The 17,704-nt window shown below is 45.2% G+C and overlaps 1 protein-coding gene across 1 annotated transcript; it reads right to left on the bottom strand.

Annotated features, from left to right (window-relative positions):
• Positions 1-2,310: 2,310 nt before the first annotated feature.
• Fam124b (family with sequence similarity 124 member B) lies at positions 2,311-17,042 on the bottom strand. Its single transcript, XM_057762821.1, has 2 exons — positions 16,311-17,042; positions 2,311-3,106 (listed from the first exon to the last, which is right to left on the bottom strand). The coding sequence occupies exons 1-2, from the start codon at positions 17,040-17,042 to the stop codon at positions 2,474-2,476; spliced, it is 1,365 nt and encodes a 454-aa protein (XP_057618804.1). The 3' UTR covers positions 2,311-2,473.
• Positions 17,043-17,704: the final 662 nt, after the last annotated feature.

The following is a 17,704-nucleotide window of genomic DNA, read 5'->3' as shown; positions in this document are numbered from 1 at the left end:
GGTCAAGTCTCTGGGAGTGAACGCGAGAGATTATTTTGACTAGGTTAATTGAGATGGGACGAATAAACCTAAAAGTGGGTGGGTTTTCCTCGAGCTGGCAATGAGTCCAGAGACCTCAAACTCTGGAACCTGGAGTACCCCATCATGATGAATTGCAACCTGGAACTGCCAGCCAAAGCAATCCCTCCCTCCCTTAACTTGCTTTGCTGTGGTATTTTATCAAAACAATGACACAAGTAACAAAGGCAGTGCTTCTTTATATGGCAAACATGGGCCTGGATTGTGGTCTGAATCTCAACCCTTTACAGTTGGTTCTGTAATTATCGCAGTTGCAAAACCATTGCCACCTTTTGAGTTTGGTGGCCACAAAATGTCTAAGTATCGTATCATACATACATCATAAGGCAGGCAAAAATATTAATGGGGTGAACATATAAACGAATGAATAAGAACTGCAGAAAACCCTGGGAGCCCCCAAAAGACATCTAGTTTACAAGTCCTGTTCTAGTGACTCATTCAGCACAACCTTTTGGCTGTGCTCAGCAGAGATCTGAAATTTTCTAATCATCCCATGTCTCCCTTGGTTTTTTATTTTTATTTATTTATTTATCAAAAATTTCCACCTCCTCCCCTCCTCCTATTTCCCTCCCACTCCCACTCCCCCCTCCCTCTCCAGTCCTAAGAGAAGTCAGGGTGCCCTGCCCTGTGGGAAGTGCAAGGCCCTCTCCCCTCCATCCACATCTAGGAAGGTGAGCATTTAAACAGACTAGGCTCCCAAAAAGCCAAAACATGAAGTAGAATCAAAACCCAGTGCTATTATCATTGGCTTCTCAGAGAAAGAAGGGAGAAGGGGAGGACTGGGGAGAGCTTGGGGAAATGGGATGGTTGAGATGGAGGAAGGGTGGATATGGGAGCAGGGAAGAAGATATCTTAATTAAGGGAGTCATTTTAGGTTTGGCAAGAGACTTGGCTCTAGAGGGATTCCCAGGTGTCCAAAGGGATGTCCCCAGCTAGGTCCTTGGGCAGCAGAGGAGAGGGTCCCTGAAGTGGCCTTCTCCCATAGCCACACTGATAAATATCTTGCATATCACACAGAACCTTCATCTGGCGATGGATGGAGATAGAGACAGAGACCCACATTGGAGCACTGGACTGAGCTCCCAAGGTCCAAATGAAGAGCAAAAGGAGGGAGAAGATGAGCAAGAAAGTCTTCCTTGGTTTTTTTTTTGTTTGTTTGTTTGTTTGTTTGTTTTTGCATTTTTCGAGACAGGGTTTCTCCGTAGCTTTTTGGTTCCTGTCCTGGAACTAGCTCTTGTAGACCAGGCTGGCCTCGAACTCACAGAGATCCGCCTGCCTCTGCCTCCCGAGTGCTGGGATTAAAGGCATGCGCCACCATCGCCCAGCTCTTCCTTGGTTTTTAAACAAGAAGTGCTGCCCCCTTCAAAGTAGGCCATAAACAAATGAGAAATAGAATTATCGCAGAGTCTAGCATTCATTTTATCCTAGCTTTCTGGCTTCTGGTACTCTTACTAATTAAACTGGACAGGCAGGGGATAATAATTTTTAAAACACTTTGCATTTTCAGTCATTTCAGATGCAAAGAACTTTGAAAGCAAAACCACAAGAGGGTATGTGGTAAACAGGGTCTACTTACCAAAGGAGGTCACATAAAAATTAAAAAGCACTAAAGAATAAATAGTTCACACTGTCCAGGGGGAATAAGCCATGCAATCTCAAGCAAAAATTAAAGCCAAATTACACCCACTAATCATATCTGCATAATGCATGTGATTCATTTGCATATAATACCAGTGTTCTAATCAGGGTGCTGAACCAACACATGTAGCTGGGTTAGTGTGCCACTGAGAAGTCCAGGCACTGGGCTTTCTTCCTCTGCCTGGCTGAATTCTCTTCCACCCAGTCCGCAAACTATCAGCTCCTCATGGACTTCTAATATTGGAAAAGAAAGCACTATGAACCTGTGCGTTGAGAGCCTGGGGCCCTCGCAGACGAACAAGAAACTGGACGATCCTGGATCAGCGTCAGCGGTAGTTCTAGTCTTCATTGTCAACCTAACTGGATTTAAACTCACCGTGGAAATGCACCTCTGGGTGTCTCTGTAAGAGTGTTTCCAGAAAGACTGAACTGAGGAAGGAAGTCCCACCCTGGACGTGGGTGGGTCTTTCCATGGTCCCGAGTCGCAGATGGAACTTAAAAAAAAAAAAACAAAAAAAACAAGCCAAGCCCCGGCATCCTCCCTCCCGCTCTGCCGACCATAAAGGTACATAATCAGCAGCCTCACACTCTCGCTTCCGTGACTTCCCGAATGAACCTTCCCTCCGAAGTGTGAGTCAAAAAACCCCTCCTTAAGTTGCTTTTGTCAGGTATTTCAGAGAGAGGGGCAGCTAATACAATGCTTCGTTTCTAGAATATTCTATCTTATCTGTTTTTAGAGAGACACATTCGTTTTAGGCTAGATGAAGAATTCTTCTTTCTCTTCACCCTGGACAGGAAGATGATGGGCACATTTTGAGATTCTCTTCTTTATACCAAAGTCCCTTTGACCAGGAAGTGACAGAGGATGGAGTCTATCCTTTAAGACTCTTTGGTTTGAGGAAGCCGTCACCTCGAAGGAAGATCCCGACAAGCGGCATGGTGGCTGACTGCTCTGAAAATCCCTGGGAAATCTCATAAAAGAGTGCCTGGGTTTGGAATTGATGACGGTGAAGCCAGTGTCAACGTTTGTCTCTGCCTCGAGTTTCTGGAAGCTGTTTTCCTTAAGGGCATGCGTTCGCATCTCAGACTCCATGGGGACAGACAAGTGGTATTGTCGCATGCCGGTGTCAGAGCTATCGGCCAGGGACGACCGGCCAGGGCTACTCCAGAAGGGGTCGCTAGAGCTTTCAGATGTCCCACTGGGCTGTGGAAGCTCCAGAGAATGCACTTTGAACCTCCGGCTCCTGCTCCTCCGGCTCCGTGGCTCTAAGGTTCTCGGTGTGGAGTCAGAGTTCAGCCTGGAGCATTGTCGATGCATGTCACGGCTGAGGCTGCCATTCAGGAAGGAGCACTCAGCATTTCTAACACCAAGTCCTGGCTTTGGTTGGACCTACGAGACAAGGAAAGGAAGAACCAATGAAACATGGTTTCCACTGCTAACTGCTGGAAGCATCACGCACCTTGTCTGGCCTCTGCTGTGCCGCACCACGGCTGACTTTCAGCCATGCCATTTGAGCGGAAGTGAGACATGAATCCGTTTAAAGTGATCTACACTACTCACTCTCATTCTTACTGGTTTTGACAGTGACGCTGGGAATGACACCACCACACTTCCTGTAGATCTAGTAGTTTAAACACCCAAAGAAATGGCATGCACAGACATTACTCAGCGACCTGACCAGATAATTTAACAGTCAAAGCCTATGGTCACTGCCAAGACAAGGACCAGAATGGGAATTCAACCTTCCAACGCTGGTGGTACCTCTACTAGATCATGCTAATAAAGGAATACCTATTAGATGTGTCTCAGAAATGTGGGTACCCCAGGCAGGTTAATATGCTAGTACCTTTTTAAAACAAATTTTCCTTGTTTTCTTGAGGCACCATTTATGCACAGCAGAGCATATTGTCTGGGAAAGCAGACAAGACTACTTATATGAATTTTCTAGCATTTTAATTCACACAAATTGCATTCTGGTTCCAATCTTACAACGTTGGTCAACAAAATCCCCATTCTATGGATGGCTGCCCTCTCTTTGCACAGGATCGAGACACCTTCCATCTTAGATTCCTGGGAAGCTGAAATGCCAGCTCTTTCACAGGGCTCTCCCAAGACAATCTCTGGACGTGCTAATTTTCACCCTAGAAGTTGATATATAGTACCTCTCTATGAGTTACTATTCAAGGAGTCCCCACAGGAACCCACAATAAAAAGTCTCTTGCCATGGCTCTTGGTTGCCCACCAGAACTAGACGGTAAGAAACCGTATACTTTGGCTGCCGGACTCGGAGCGATCAACTGCCTGGGAAACTGCCATCTTGCCATCTGCTGGCTAGGGCTGAACACTGCTACACGGCCAGTGGGGAAGAAAAGACAACAGTGGTCTTTTCTAGCACTAGCTCCTGCATGCTTTAATAGCAATTCTAGCCAAAACATACCCGCTGGCTCAAATATAGCATAACTGTTATGAGGGAAACCAATGGCTTTACAGTCAGATTTCAGGACTTCTCCTGAGGAGAGAATTTACACCTGGTCAAAGCTCATGGTTTTGAGGGGAGTTCATATGAGGTGGGATTCTTCTCTGTATGCTGTGAATGCCATTGGTTCAGAAAGAAACTGCCTTGGCCTGTTGATAGGGCAGAACTAAATGGCATGCTGGGAGAAAGGAGGCAGAGTCAGGGAGAAGCCATGGAGCTGGCGGAGACAGACATGCTAAAACTTTGCTGGTAGGCCACGACCTCGTGGTGATGCACAGATTGATGGAGATGGGTTAAATTAAGATGTCAGAGTTAGCCAATAAGAAGTTAGAGCTAATGGGCCAAGCAGTGATTTAAATAATATAGTTTCTGTGTGATGATTTTGCGACTGAGCAGCAGGGGACAAACAAGTGGCCTTCCTCCTACATTCATAGGTCCTAGGAAAGAACTTACTATTTTTGTTGCTAAATGGTCACGTCCAACTGCCTTGTAAGTATTTATGGGTATACCTATAGTTTTTTATACCTATAGATTAATTCTGTTCTCAACCTTGGTCACCGAAGCTTCTTCTAAGCGAGCAGTGGTTAATGTAGAACCTCACAAATGATCAACATGCTGAGAATAAACTCATTTATACCAAGCCCCTCCTCACACATACAGCAAGGTTCAAGTAATATGGAAGATGGGAACGGAAAGAATGTAAGAGCTGAAGGAGGAGGAGTATTGCGAAATGCTGTCTTATGGACAGGCCAAGGCTGTTGTGCTCACGAGCTCACAGGGGCTGCGATTTCCTGCACAAATCAGGACAGTTCAAATTCCAGCATCTATAGGGGAGTGCACATGAGGTCCCACCCCTAGCTGAAGAGGTTTCAAAGAGGTTGAGAGCAGAGGGGGCTATATGTCTGTGTGGTCAGGGTAGAGCTCTCTATATGCTTTATGCACTGGCTTTGATGTGAGCCACCACTGCGCTAAAACAGAGTCTTTGAAGAGGAAAAGAGAAAACTACAATTGTCTCCCAAAGCAAGAAGGCAAAAGTTAGGACAGGGGAAAAAAAGCAGGTCTACAATGAGTCACTTACTGAATGCATACACAAAGTTTTTTCTTTTTTTATTTTGCAAATGACAGGCATACATGCTTTCTTCTAACTTTTCTCTGTGATAGAAATAGAGAAACTGCAAAGCCAATCCCCCAAATAAGAGACATTTATTTCTTCTTTTAGAAATTTCAGATATGTCTTGTGAGAGTATCATGTAGCAGTTGTCTCACTATGGAGATATCAGCCCAGCCCCTTGGCTCAACAGAGCCACCAGAGACAAGCCCCACATGAATGGCGTGGCTACCATTCAATATATTTCTATTTGTGGGCCCTGGAATTTTCATGTTTCATATTTCATTTCCAATCATTTAAAAATGGAAATCTATGCTGAGTTCCTTCCCATAATTGCCCAATATCTCCTCTCTTTAGATCAAATGAGTCAGCAGTTCTCACTCATTCTCTCTCTCTAAGTTTTTTTTTCTAAAATTCTTTACCTGGAGGTCCCAAACATGAAGTAGTCGTACTTTCAAAGCTTGGAGGCCATAACACTGGAGCAGTCAGGGGTAACACTGACTGCTAAACCTTTCTCAGCCTCACTTCCATGTCTACAGGATTTTTAAAATACAGATTTAAAACCACCACTCCAGGATCCTTAAATTCCATTTATGGGACAAGTTCCATAAATTTCCTAAAGAGCTGCACACATCTAGATACCCACCCCTATCCTACCAAGATGGAACCCATCTAGCGTGGTGCTCTTGTCTGAACCAATTCCTGCCAGCATTGAGGGGCTTTGTTGCATGAATGTCCATGGCACCTTAATATATGTACTTTGACAACCCCACGGGAGACACATCTGTTTCCGAGCATCGTTGCACACTGCAATAATAAAAGGCCCTAGCGCCCCATCCTTAAAATTCAAGTGTATCCAAATAAGGATGTAATATGGGTATTAAGAATGCACACATTTCCTCAGTGTTTCAAATGCATAGAAAATCTGGAAAACACTTCCATGGGCACAGAAAAGCTGTGTCTGGGTAGTTGTCTTGTGGACAGCTGGCCTCCTGCAACCCTGCTGGTCACTACATCGCCTGATTCCATTTCACTGTCCTCTTGGTTCAGCCTCTTCTCTCCCTCCTTTTCTCTCCTCTCCCTTCTCCCACTCTTCCATTCCTTTCTTTCTTTTTCATTCATTTGTTTTTAATAAAAATATCTTATTACAGGTTGAATGTCCCCTATCCCAAGTCATTCTGGGGTAATATTAGATTGCCCAGTCTGGAGAAACAATCCTTAGGTTTGACTCTGAGACCCCATTTCATTTTCTACCAACTGCTTTCAGAAAGAAAAGCCTGTGGTGTTCTGGATTAAAATTCTTCAGATATGCATCCCAGAGTGGTATTCCCACAAGCATAGAAATTGTGACACACATACGTAACAATGAAGTTCTAGTCAGTCATCTGCAGAAAATTAACACAATTGGAGACTGTCATAGTAAGCAAAATAAGCTGGACTCAAAAAGATATATATCATGCATTATTTTATTTATGGATCCTACATTTTATATAGGTAAGTATTATAACATGTTATATTATAATATACCTATAATATTGCAGGCACAGCTTTCCTGTGTCCTGGCAGTCACTCCCAAATAACCACACAGAGGCTAATTATTAATTATAAATGCTTGACCAATAGCTCAGGCTTGTTACTAATTCTTACATTTTAAATTAACCCATGTTTCATATCTACCCTCTGTCATGTAGTACTTTCTTTCAACACAGAGCATTCATCTTTCTTCTTCCTAAGTCTCTGGAGACCCCCCAGACTCCACCCTTCTTCCCAATATCCTTCTGGTCTGACTCTCTTGCCCAATCTCTTCCTGCCCAGAGCTAGGCCCGTCAGCTCTTTACTAACCAATGAGAGCAATGCATTTTTACAGTGTACAAAGATTGTTCCACAGCATAATACCATATGTTCTAGTGTCATTTCTGTTGTCATGATCAAAAACCCTGACAAAACGCAGCTCGTGGGAGAAAGAATTTACCTGGCTTAAACCCCCAGACTACAACCCATCATTGAGGGAAGCCAAGGCAGGAATTTGAGCAGCTAGTTACATCACATCCATAGTCAAGAGCAGAATGAAATAAGTGTATGCAACCCTATTTTCTTAATAGTGTGCTATGTTCTCAGCTAGTTTTCTTATACTGTTCAAACCCTATGCCTAGGGAATTGTGCCACCCACAATGGGCTAGGTCTTTCTGAACCAATTAACCAGCATGGCAACTCCACAGACAAGTCCATAGGTTAACCTGATCTAGATAATTCCTCATTAAGACTTCTGTCCTAAGTAATTCTAGGTTGTGTCAAATTCTAGGTTGTGTTAGTTAAAACTAAGCAGCCCATTGTATATGTATACATGGCATGAAAATAGACGTGAGACTGTATGAAGAATTAAAGGGAACCACATCCCACATCAGGAATGGCAAGCATATGGAGAAAGAAGAGAAATGAATAAGACTGAAGTACAAATAATATACTTGTATGAACTTGTCTTTATGAAACTCATCAATATGTACAATGAATATACTCTAAGAAAATATTATATGAAAGAAAGAAAGGGAGAGGGAGGTGAGAAAGGAAAGAAGGAAAGACAGGCAGACAGCATTGAGATGGTAAGATGGCAAAGGCATTTACCATTAAGCCAGTTGTCTTGCATCTAGTACCCAGAACCCACATGGTGGAAGGAAAGACTGACTCCCTCAGATTCCCTGCAGATCTCCATGTCCCCATCATGATGGTGTACTTTATGACTTTTCCTTGGCATATCTGAACTGCTGGTCGTTTTGTGCTTGGGGCCATTATTAACATAGTTGTGTGTATGTTTGTGTGCGTGTGTGTGTGCATGCGCTTGTGTGTGCACACTCATGCGTGCACTCTCACTCCCTCTCTTTCACGATAAGTAAATAACTCTTAAAAAGATGAAAGAAAGAGAAGTCTGCTTCCCCTTGACACATAGACTAATGTCAAATTAGAATGAAGTTGGTCTAGAAGTCATAGTTAGGTCTAGGTCAGCAATCTCCTGGACTCCAGAGTCATTGGGCCCCTCAGAACCAGCCTGGTAGGCGTGCCCTCCTCTCGGTTTAGATTCCCTAGCCCCTCCTGTAGATTTCCTCTCTCATAAAACACTCTGCCTTTGAAGTACCCAAGTGAAGCCCAGGACTTCTCTTATGTTACACCTAATTTTTGACACCAACACGGTTCCTAGAGTTCAGCCTCTTAGTCCTCCATCTTCCTATATTCTACAGCCAATGGAAAGCCGAAGAGTATTGCGTCAACCATTCCCCTGACATCATCTTCTTCCATATCACTTCCTCTCTGCCATTACTTCCACCAAACACTCCCAGCTTTGGACTGGAGTCAGAATTGGAGTCACACATCCACATTTCCTTAACATTTCCAGGGTGTAGAAAACCACAGGCTACAAAAGCTGGTGATGCGAGGCAGCTGTGGCTTCTGGCTTCAGCCAGGCGCTATCCGGTCCTCCTGTTTCCTTGGTCTCCCTGCTGCTGTGCACCCATTAAACTGTCCCGAAAGCTTTAGAGGTGCAACCTCCCTTTGGTATCGCAGCAGTCTCATGAGAAGGTCTCAGGTCTTCTGTTTTAGAGGAAGCAGGTACCATCCTTAGTTACAGCTCTGTTCATCCTGCCCATGGGGAAGGGACCAGACACTACCTGTATTGTGATCTCCATTACCCTCTCTGCCTTCTCCATGACTTCAGCCTGTCAATCATTTTTCCCTTCTCTCCCCTGCTTCTCCTCTCTCCCTCTCCTCATTCTTTTCAGCTAGTAATAAGGCTTCTCAAATCTCCTATCTTCTCTCTCCCTTCCTAGCTTTTTCCCCGCTTCTCTTCAGTCCAACATTTGTTTCTGAAATATTTCTACCTTCATTCTCCTGCTAACCCTACCCCCATAACCTGTGCCTCTGCTTATCATTCCACAAACCGGCTAGTACTGCAGTCCTCTATGGCCAGTTTTGTTGTGAGCACCTAGAAGGATTTTCCTCTGCGACCTGTATCCTTCATTTCTGTGGTCTTCTCTTCAGGTTTCCAGACCAACCTACTCCTTTCCCCTTCCCCTCTGCCTTTCTCGGGCTCCATAAAGGTGGTTTTTCTTTTCACGTGGTTCATGTAATGTCATAGTTGTCCCGAGATAATCTGAGCCCTCTTTTTTTTTTAAAAAAAAAAAAAAGTATTTGTATTTCATGTGTATAAGTGTTTTGCCTACACATATGCCTGTATACCATGTATAGGCCTCTTGCCTGTGGAGATGCGAAGAGGGTAGCAGAGTCCCTGGAATGGGAGGTACAGACGTGGTGAGCAGGGAATGCTGGTGCTGGGAATTGAATCTGTGACCTCTGAAAGAGCAGCCAGTGCTCTTAACAACTGAGCCATCTCTCCAACTCCCCTGAGCCTTCTTAATCTGTACAGTGGTTCTCAACCTTCCTAATGCTGCAACCCTTTGAAGCAGTTTCTCATGGTCCTAATGGCAGTTTTGCTGCTATTATGAATTGTGAGGTAAATATTTTTGGAGACCGGAGTTTGTCAGAGGGGTCTGACTCACAGTTTGAGAGCTGCTGCCCTATACACACGCCTAGCCCAACTTCAGATATCTGAGCCTTTAGTCATGCAAGTGACTAGGTCACAGAAACACAGCTACCACTCTCGTCTGTCTCTAAAGCTTCATATCTACCTGCCCAACTCCCTTCCAGGCGCCGGTCCCTCAAATACAGCACCCTCCAAATCATCTGCACCACCGAATTCATCTGCTTCCACAGAAACTCTGTTTTTCTTCATTTACCTGATTATCACTGTTTCCCAAGCAAGAGTATCGTCTGCCCCGTTCCAGGCCCCGAGTAGAGCAGTCACTTACTCCCGTGGACTCTGACTCCTGGACTCTCACAGCTCTTTCTGCTCTCGCTGTTGTTAGCCTTACAGCTTAGCAGGTCTCATCTGAATCCCCGCAGCAACCATCATGTCCTCTGGCCTTCCAACTAGTCTACTCTCATCTCTCCTCTCGGGGAGCCTTTCACTATCCTGTTATGGCTTCCTTCTTGTCTCAAGATGAAGGTGAACCCTTTGATTAGTCTACTTTGCCTATCTGCAGCAAGAAGCCATGATGCTTGAGAACGCATCATTGCCTTCTCCCTTTGAATGTCTTCCAATCCCTAAAGTATAGTCTGCCATTTCCCGTTGGTTCCGCTCATCTGTCATCTTTTCCACCTAGAAGGGTTCTCTTGGGACCTTTTCCCTTGGAACCCTAAGCTCTGTCAACTGCAGGTTTCTACGTCATCTCTTCATAGAAGTCTTCTCAATGTCACTACGTTTGGATTAGGTGCTCCTACATGGTGACCTCACCACTGATTAGCTGTGAGATGTTAGACAACTTACTTAATATTTCTATGCCTGCCATTACTCACCTGTAAGAGAAGGTAAGCGTTAGCATCACAAGATTGTCATGAAAGAAAAATGATAACGATGTCTGGTATATGGGAATGCTGTTTATACCACCTGATACTGCTGTTTCTTCTCACAGACCTTAGAACTTGGCATTCTATTGTGTGCTGGGTTGTGCATCTATCTCCTCTGCATATCTACCCATGGACACTGCCAAGGTATCATAAAACTCTTCATCACAGAGCCTTTCACACTTAGTACGTTGCCTACAGCAAGACAAGTTCTTGTGTGACAAGAACTCAGTACCTGTTGAACAGGCAAAGCTTAACACTTAACGAAATCCATTCCTTTTGCACAGAGAAAAGAATGGAGATTAATGTCTATAACCAAACACCTGGCTGTCATTTCATGACCTCATGGGGTTATTTTAAAGAACTTCAACCTGGGGCAAGTAACTTAGTGGTAGAGTGCAGATGGAACATGTTCAAAACGCTAAACACACACACACACGACAAAAGAAAAGAAAAAGAATTTTAAGTGAGTATTTTTTCTCTTTTCATACAACTGATGTTTCTGCAATCTTCCTAAGCTAGAGAGGGAACCTAGCAGGCAGAGAAGAGCCTGAGACCTTTAGGTCATATAGAAGAAAAACCTTGTCAATCTAGAAATGTAGTGTGGGCTGTCAGAATGAGAAATTTCCAAGAGACAGAATTCTGAGTGATTTGGACAAATCCCTGGAGGAGGCGTAAATCTTCTCTTGTCAGAAAACAAATGGAAACACATTTATTGGAATTGTGATCACCAGGAGCTCGACTTTCTAAGAACTGAAATGCCACAAACTGAGAAGAGAAAAGGTTTTCCCAAGTTCGGAGAACATCAACAGCTATGATAAACAGGGAGAGTGTTCATCCCTCATTGTAAGTCTCAGCTTGAAAAACATGAGAAAATGATCATAGAAGGATGATTCAACTATTGAGGACGAGGCTCGTTCCTATGACAGGAAAAAATACGGTGTCTCCCTGATAGTTTTTCACAAAGGTAACAAAAAGATATCTCCGAGTTGGGAAAAATGATGGTGTAGAAACAAACTAGGTAGATGTGAAGAAACTCTCAGATGGCACCAGACCACTGAAAAGTGGAAAACCTTTTCCATTTAACTGTTTTGAAAACTCCTTAATCCACTGAGAAGCCTCAAATGCTAACCTGCTATTCTATAGTGGTCAATGCCTCTGACTCTCACCTGCCAAGAATGGTGCAGCCCAGGAACTCAGTAAGTGCAGATGTGAGAGTGGGTGACCGCCTGAGGTGAGCCAGGTGTAGGGAGGGAGGACAGGAAGGTAAGAACAAAGAAGAAGAGGTCATGAAGTCTGCATGAGTACAGCTTGGACATGCAAGAAAGAAGTCCTTGAATAAACCGCTTATTTCTGGAGAAACAAGATTGCATCATTCAACTTACAGAAAATGCCTTAAACAGGTGAATTCAGGAAGACAGAATAGAGCATGGGCTGCCCAGTGCTGTTCTGAAGAAGGAATGCTGAATCCAGTTTAGTAGATGTGGAGTTTTGATTTGGAGTGATGGCAAGAAGTTTTGTGGACAGTGTCCCTTAGAAAGAACAAACAGCCTCTGATGCCCAAAGGCGGCCATTGCTCTGCTTTGGCGCGGCCTCCGCAAGTTTCTACAGGACAAAGCGCTTGCATGTATGTTCTTTCATTTGATTCTCATAACACAAACTATACACGTCAGTGCTGCCCACAGGCTGCACCAGGAGCTGGATCTTATGCTAAAGTTAGAAACAAAGCTGTCTATCAAGTGTTCACGCATGTACAAATGCCCATGGCTCCCATTTTCAAGCACTAGCTTGAATACTGCCTTCATCGGAGTGAATTAGAAAAGTTGCCTTCCTTCTTGATGCTCCTAGCCCAGGATGGATCATATTTCCGAAGACCTGGCCTCTGGCCACTGGTCCATCCATGTGCCATGATATCATTCCGTCTACTGCAGTTCTGTGCAGCCTCAGGCAGCGCACTGTGTCCTGCTAAGGATGTGTTGTACTACACACTGTCTCTTCCTTTCGGAATACATTCCTCCCGTTCATGGTTGACCCCTGCTGTGTCTTCTAGCTCATGCAGATCTTTTCAGCACTTCTCCTCAAGAAAGTTTCTCCCTGGCACCTTGGGATTAGTATGCGGCACACTCCGGGCTCTTTGCCCCCACCCAGGCCCTATGGAGGGTTATCTGTAGAGAGGTTAATTTGTGATTTTGATCCTCTCAGCAGCAGATATGATTTTCTTAAGTGAATTTTGTTTGCAAACTTTCAACAATTGCCTTCTCCACTCGGATCTTAATTAAGGCCCTTCATCCTTTTGTGACAGTTCCAGATATCAGTGTGACCCCACACAGCACCTGAAGTTCAAGCCAGATCCCTGCCTCAGGACTAACTTCATCACGGAACTCCATTCTTTGGGTACAACCATCAATTCAGAGGAGAGAATAGAGTCTATATTGGTCCAATTGGAGTCTAATCCAGAAACTTTATTGGACTATTATGAACTGATTATAGAGCTAAGAACAAGGTAGCAGAGCTAAGAACTGGATCCTAGGGATGCTAATTTAAGACCTGGGCCTCTTAGTTACAAAAACAAGACCATTCATCATCTGTCCCTATTGCCCTAACACTTATCCCAAGAAAGTAAGATGTACCCAAAGGTAGAGTTCAAGGGAGGCCACTAGAATGAAGGACTCACACTGGGCCCCTGCTTAACGGATGCTGAGACTTCTAAAACATCCCGAGACAATAGAGTCATCTTCATATTCCTTACTGGATTTTCCCTCATCAAAATCTTCTCTAGACTCCCCAAATTTGATTCAGCTTTCTGAAATGACTAATTATCTGTGTCTCCCAGTCAAACATCACTTAGCCTTCAGAGTGGGAGCAAACAGGGACATGCTCCCTGCCGCATGCCAGCATGTTAAGTTTAATTCCAGAGCTTAACCGGAACTAAATGTGCAAGTTCAGACGTCTGGGGAACTGGGGAGTTGGGCACAAGGCACCTAAGCAGGAAGGTGGTAATCACAGCGCTTGTGTGGTGACCCCAGTGCGAGTGGAGGTCAGAGGACCACTCTGTGGCCTTGCTTCTCACCTTCCACCCCGGGGAGTCCTAGAAAGTGGGAGCAGGTCCTTGGGTGTGGCTGCAAGCACCTTTACCAGACAAGACATCTCCCTCACACTGGGTCTGATTTTAAATTCTTTTATCGGTAAAACAAAGAACTCACAAAAATGAACCCTGATTTCCACATCTTGGGGGTCCCCTCCCAGCTGTCTGGAGCCTTCACTTTTGTTCAACAAATATCTCCTGTGTTTTACTCAAGGGAAAAAGAAAAGGATTTGTTCACGATATAATCCATATAATTCATGTTTTATTAATTAAGGGAAATGGATGGTAAGGAAGTTAGACAAGGGGAATGGTAACATTTGCTACCAGGTATGATTTCATACACTCGGCCTTAAGGAGAGTTCTGATCATTTCCCAAGGACAGACACCATGGGATATCTGCTTTGACTGTCATGTAACTCCTGCATACTTGTGAACACAGGGACCGCCACCACCCTGCGCATCTCCCATGCCCCACCTCACCTCTATGGTGCCACCATTAGTCAAACAGACTTTGAGACCTGACAGAGATACACCCTAGCTGTGTCTTGGACAAATGAGTGTACCCTTGCCTTCTCATCTGTAAAAGGAATGGTAGTAACTTCATAGATTGTTATAAGGATTAAATAAAGTTAGTAGTCTGAGAATCTTAGTAGCTGTACAACAGCAGCTAAAATGTAACGATGCGCATTTACGGCAGTTACGCCATTTCTTGCAGATTAGCAACCTTAAAGCAGGAAGATGCCAGTATCACCTTCACTGAGCTACTAAATGCTAAAGTCACAACAGCTACTAAATGCTAAAGCTTAGCTGCCACATCATATGCCGCAAGGGACAGCACATGGCAGCCATCATGACTAGGTAAACACCTGGCTGTGTTTAGCGTCGGGAGGATGGCTGACAGGGGTGGTTTTCAGATTTTCTGTAGAAGGCATCCTGGGTATTGAACTTGGTTTGTGCTTGAATTTGACAGTGGTAGAGAACTCTGCAAGATGAAGATAATAGTAATGCAAACCTGACCCTCCCAGACACCATGACAACTCGCCCTTCCTTAAGTCTGTGGAAAAAGCTCGTGGCATTGTTGCCATAGCCTTGATCGGGCCTTGGCAGCACCCGTGCTATTTCATATGCTGTCTGCTCTTCCTGGTTTCTTACCCTTCTTCCAGTGTGCTTTCCATAACACTCAGGCTTTCCTCCTCCTCTAAGGCTCCTCCCTGACACATGACTGACCTCCCTGCAGACTAACTTAGACAGCATGGCTTTTCTTTTTCTCTTCCTTATCTTCCTCCTCTGGCCCCTGTTGAGATTTACAGCTTGCCTGCACTGAATTGTTTCTTCTTCCTCCTCCTCCTTCTCCTCCTCATCTTCCTCTTCCCTCTCCTCCTTTTTCTCCCCCTCTTCCTCTTCTTTCTCCTCCTCTTCTTCTTCCTCTTCCTCTTCTTTTAAATGCCAAGAAATTTGCCCTTGAGTTTCTGCCTGGGTCTGTTCTTAAATTCCTTTATTAAGGAGACTAAGAACCAAAAAGGGAGAGCTCCATTACCCCCAGTAACAGGCACAACTCTGGCAAGACGCTCCAAAATTTCCAGAAATATTATTACTGAGTCTGAGGGGGCAACATGTGTAAGGATGGGTGACAAGCATAGTGAAGGGCATTCTGGGGAGGGAGCATTGTCAGGCTTGCGGGCTTTTCAGCTGAAGATTCACACAAGTCAGACGTTACTTACCTGTCACATGAGGAGCCTGTATAATTTGAAGCCTGTGATTGTATCTATTAGAATACAATGCAACTGCAGTATCTATTAAATCACGCAATGAGCCCTTTTATTAGTTTGTAAGAAACTCCCCAGACGGTGGAACAACTTGGCATGCGCAAGTCTAAAATCTCGCCAGTCTTTTAAAATGTAATCAGGTTGAAAACCACCTCTAGGGTTCATGCAGACAGCATCATACCTTTCCATGTGCTTGTGTGACCATCCTGGCAGGGATACGGCTATTTAGAAGAAATGTTCGTGCCCCTCCTTTGACTAATGACGCAATGGGGAGACTCAGATTTCTCCAGGACTCTCATGCTGCAGAAAGGAGAAAGCTGGGGCCCTGATGGTAGTCAGAGGGGGGAGCTTGACTCCCAGATAGATTTTACAATTTGCCCAACCGTTCTGCAGGAGAGGTCGGAACTGACACAATGATGAATAGATGCTAACTAGGACCACACCCAGGCCAGGACTACTTAGTTAGATACACACACATATATCTTGCCCTCTATTTAAACCTAAACTTCATGTCAGGGAGAGGGTTCTCCCAATGTCTCTGCTTTGAATAGAACTCCTGTCTCTGTTTTTCACATTTTCCATCTTTTTAATTGACCTACTGAGGATGGGTGGCCAAGCCTAGCTTGTTTAAGTTTCCAGGGCCCTGGCTCTGACCCTACCAACGCTGGTAACCCTGGCACATATAAGAAACACAAGAAACCAAATACCTGGAGCAGAATCTTGTTGCCGTCATAGTCTTGAGTCTGCCACCTGGTGCTGCTGATGGGAACACAGGGATTGGGTAGAAGAGGCACCAGCTGGCCGATCTCTTGAACCTTGAACTGCAGCACGGAAGACTCTTTGGGATCCACTGGCATTCCCAGAGGCAGCTGCTTCAGAGAGAGCTGCAGGCTGAAGCCGTTGGTGGTATAGAGAACAAAGACACAGAAGTTGCTCTTCTGCACCGTGGCGTCTCTCTGCAAGATCATCTCGTACAGCCTGATGGCATCCTCGTAGTTATCAAAACTGCAGTACAGAGTCACTCTGATGATATCAGTGCCACAATGCACTGGCCTTATGCCCCACACTGGCATCTGGTTGTGCAGACTGTAGAATTCCTGGTTGGCAGGGAGATAGGTACAAGGCCTCCCCTGTGCATGCTGGGTAGGGAAACCTTGCCAGGGTGAATGCTGTAGGAAGTCCAAGACTCGAAACAGCCGCTCCTGTCCTAGGCTTTCCTGAAGAAAGAGCGAAACAGACATCCCTGGGAAACGGGCCCTCCGGGGATGGTACTTTTCATGGTAATTCACTGGTCTGGCCCGTTCAGACACCAGGAAGAGACGCACCTCTGGGCAGATGCAATTCAGGAGTTGGTCCAGCGCCTGCTGCAGAAGCGAGCCGTTCCCAGTGTCAGCAAGAAGATGCACAGTCAAGGCTAGCGACTCCCGTGTCTCGTCCATGGCACGCCTAGGTGAGGATGATAATGAAGGCCACCCAGCAGGGCCCTCTGTTCAGCCTTCTAAGGAGAACCAAGGCCTCCCTAGATAACTTCAGCAACTTCTGAACCAAGCTCTGAGCCAGATCACACACGCTCCAATGCTCCAGCAGGGAATGTCACTCAAGTGTGGACTTTGCTACACACAACAGCAGTAGCTCCGTGTCATCCGGTCTGGGCAGAGGTAACTGTTGGCTTGGCTTTTTCAGGCATTCCCTGGGGTTTCTGTTTGACCTAAAAACCTATAATGCTGAGAACCACGCCAGTGGGTGGGTCTTACATTCAACTCAGTAAAGGAAATGACCAGGCAGAGAGGAATAGGAGGCGGCTCTGTTGTGCTGATAGCCATCTGTAGCTCTGTTACACTGAAGAGACATCCATTTGGTGGACCACAATGGGCTCTGACTTCCTCCTTAAATACCCTGGTGTTTACAGTGGCCTGCCAGGCCACCTGAATAGAAGGCCTTCTTTAAAACCCTCCCAGCCTTGTCCCTTTGCCAGAGCCTTCAGTACCCATCTCTTCTGTTTCATTTTGACCATTTTATACTAGGTCACAGAGAGAGGGGGGGGAGGAAGAGAGAGGGAGGGAGGGAGGGAGGAGAGAGAGAGAGAGGGAGAGGGAGAGGG

This window comes from Chionomys nivalis, chromosome 2 (genome assembly GCF_950005125.1).
Source record: "Chionomys nivalis chromosome 2, mChiNiv1.1, whole genome shotgun sequence".
NCBI classification, from domain to species: Eukaryota; Metazoa; Chordata; class Mammalia; order Rodentia; family Cricetidae; genus Chionomys; species Chionomys nivalis.
This window is presented reverse-complemented; position numbering and strand designations above follow the sequence as displayed.

What these genes read in the sequence shown, in the direction of transcription:
- Fam124b (XM_057762821.1), bottom strand. Translation starts at nt 17,042, where the DNA reads ATGGACGAGACACGGGAGTCGCTAGCCTTGACTGTGCATCTTCTTGCT. An exon ending in GCAACAAGATTCTGCTCCAG is followed by an intron (nt 3,107 to 16,310) that starts GTATTTGGTTTC and finishes CTTGTCTCGTAG; the next exon opens with GTCCAACCAAAGCCAGGACT.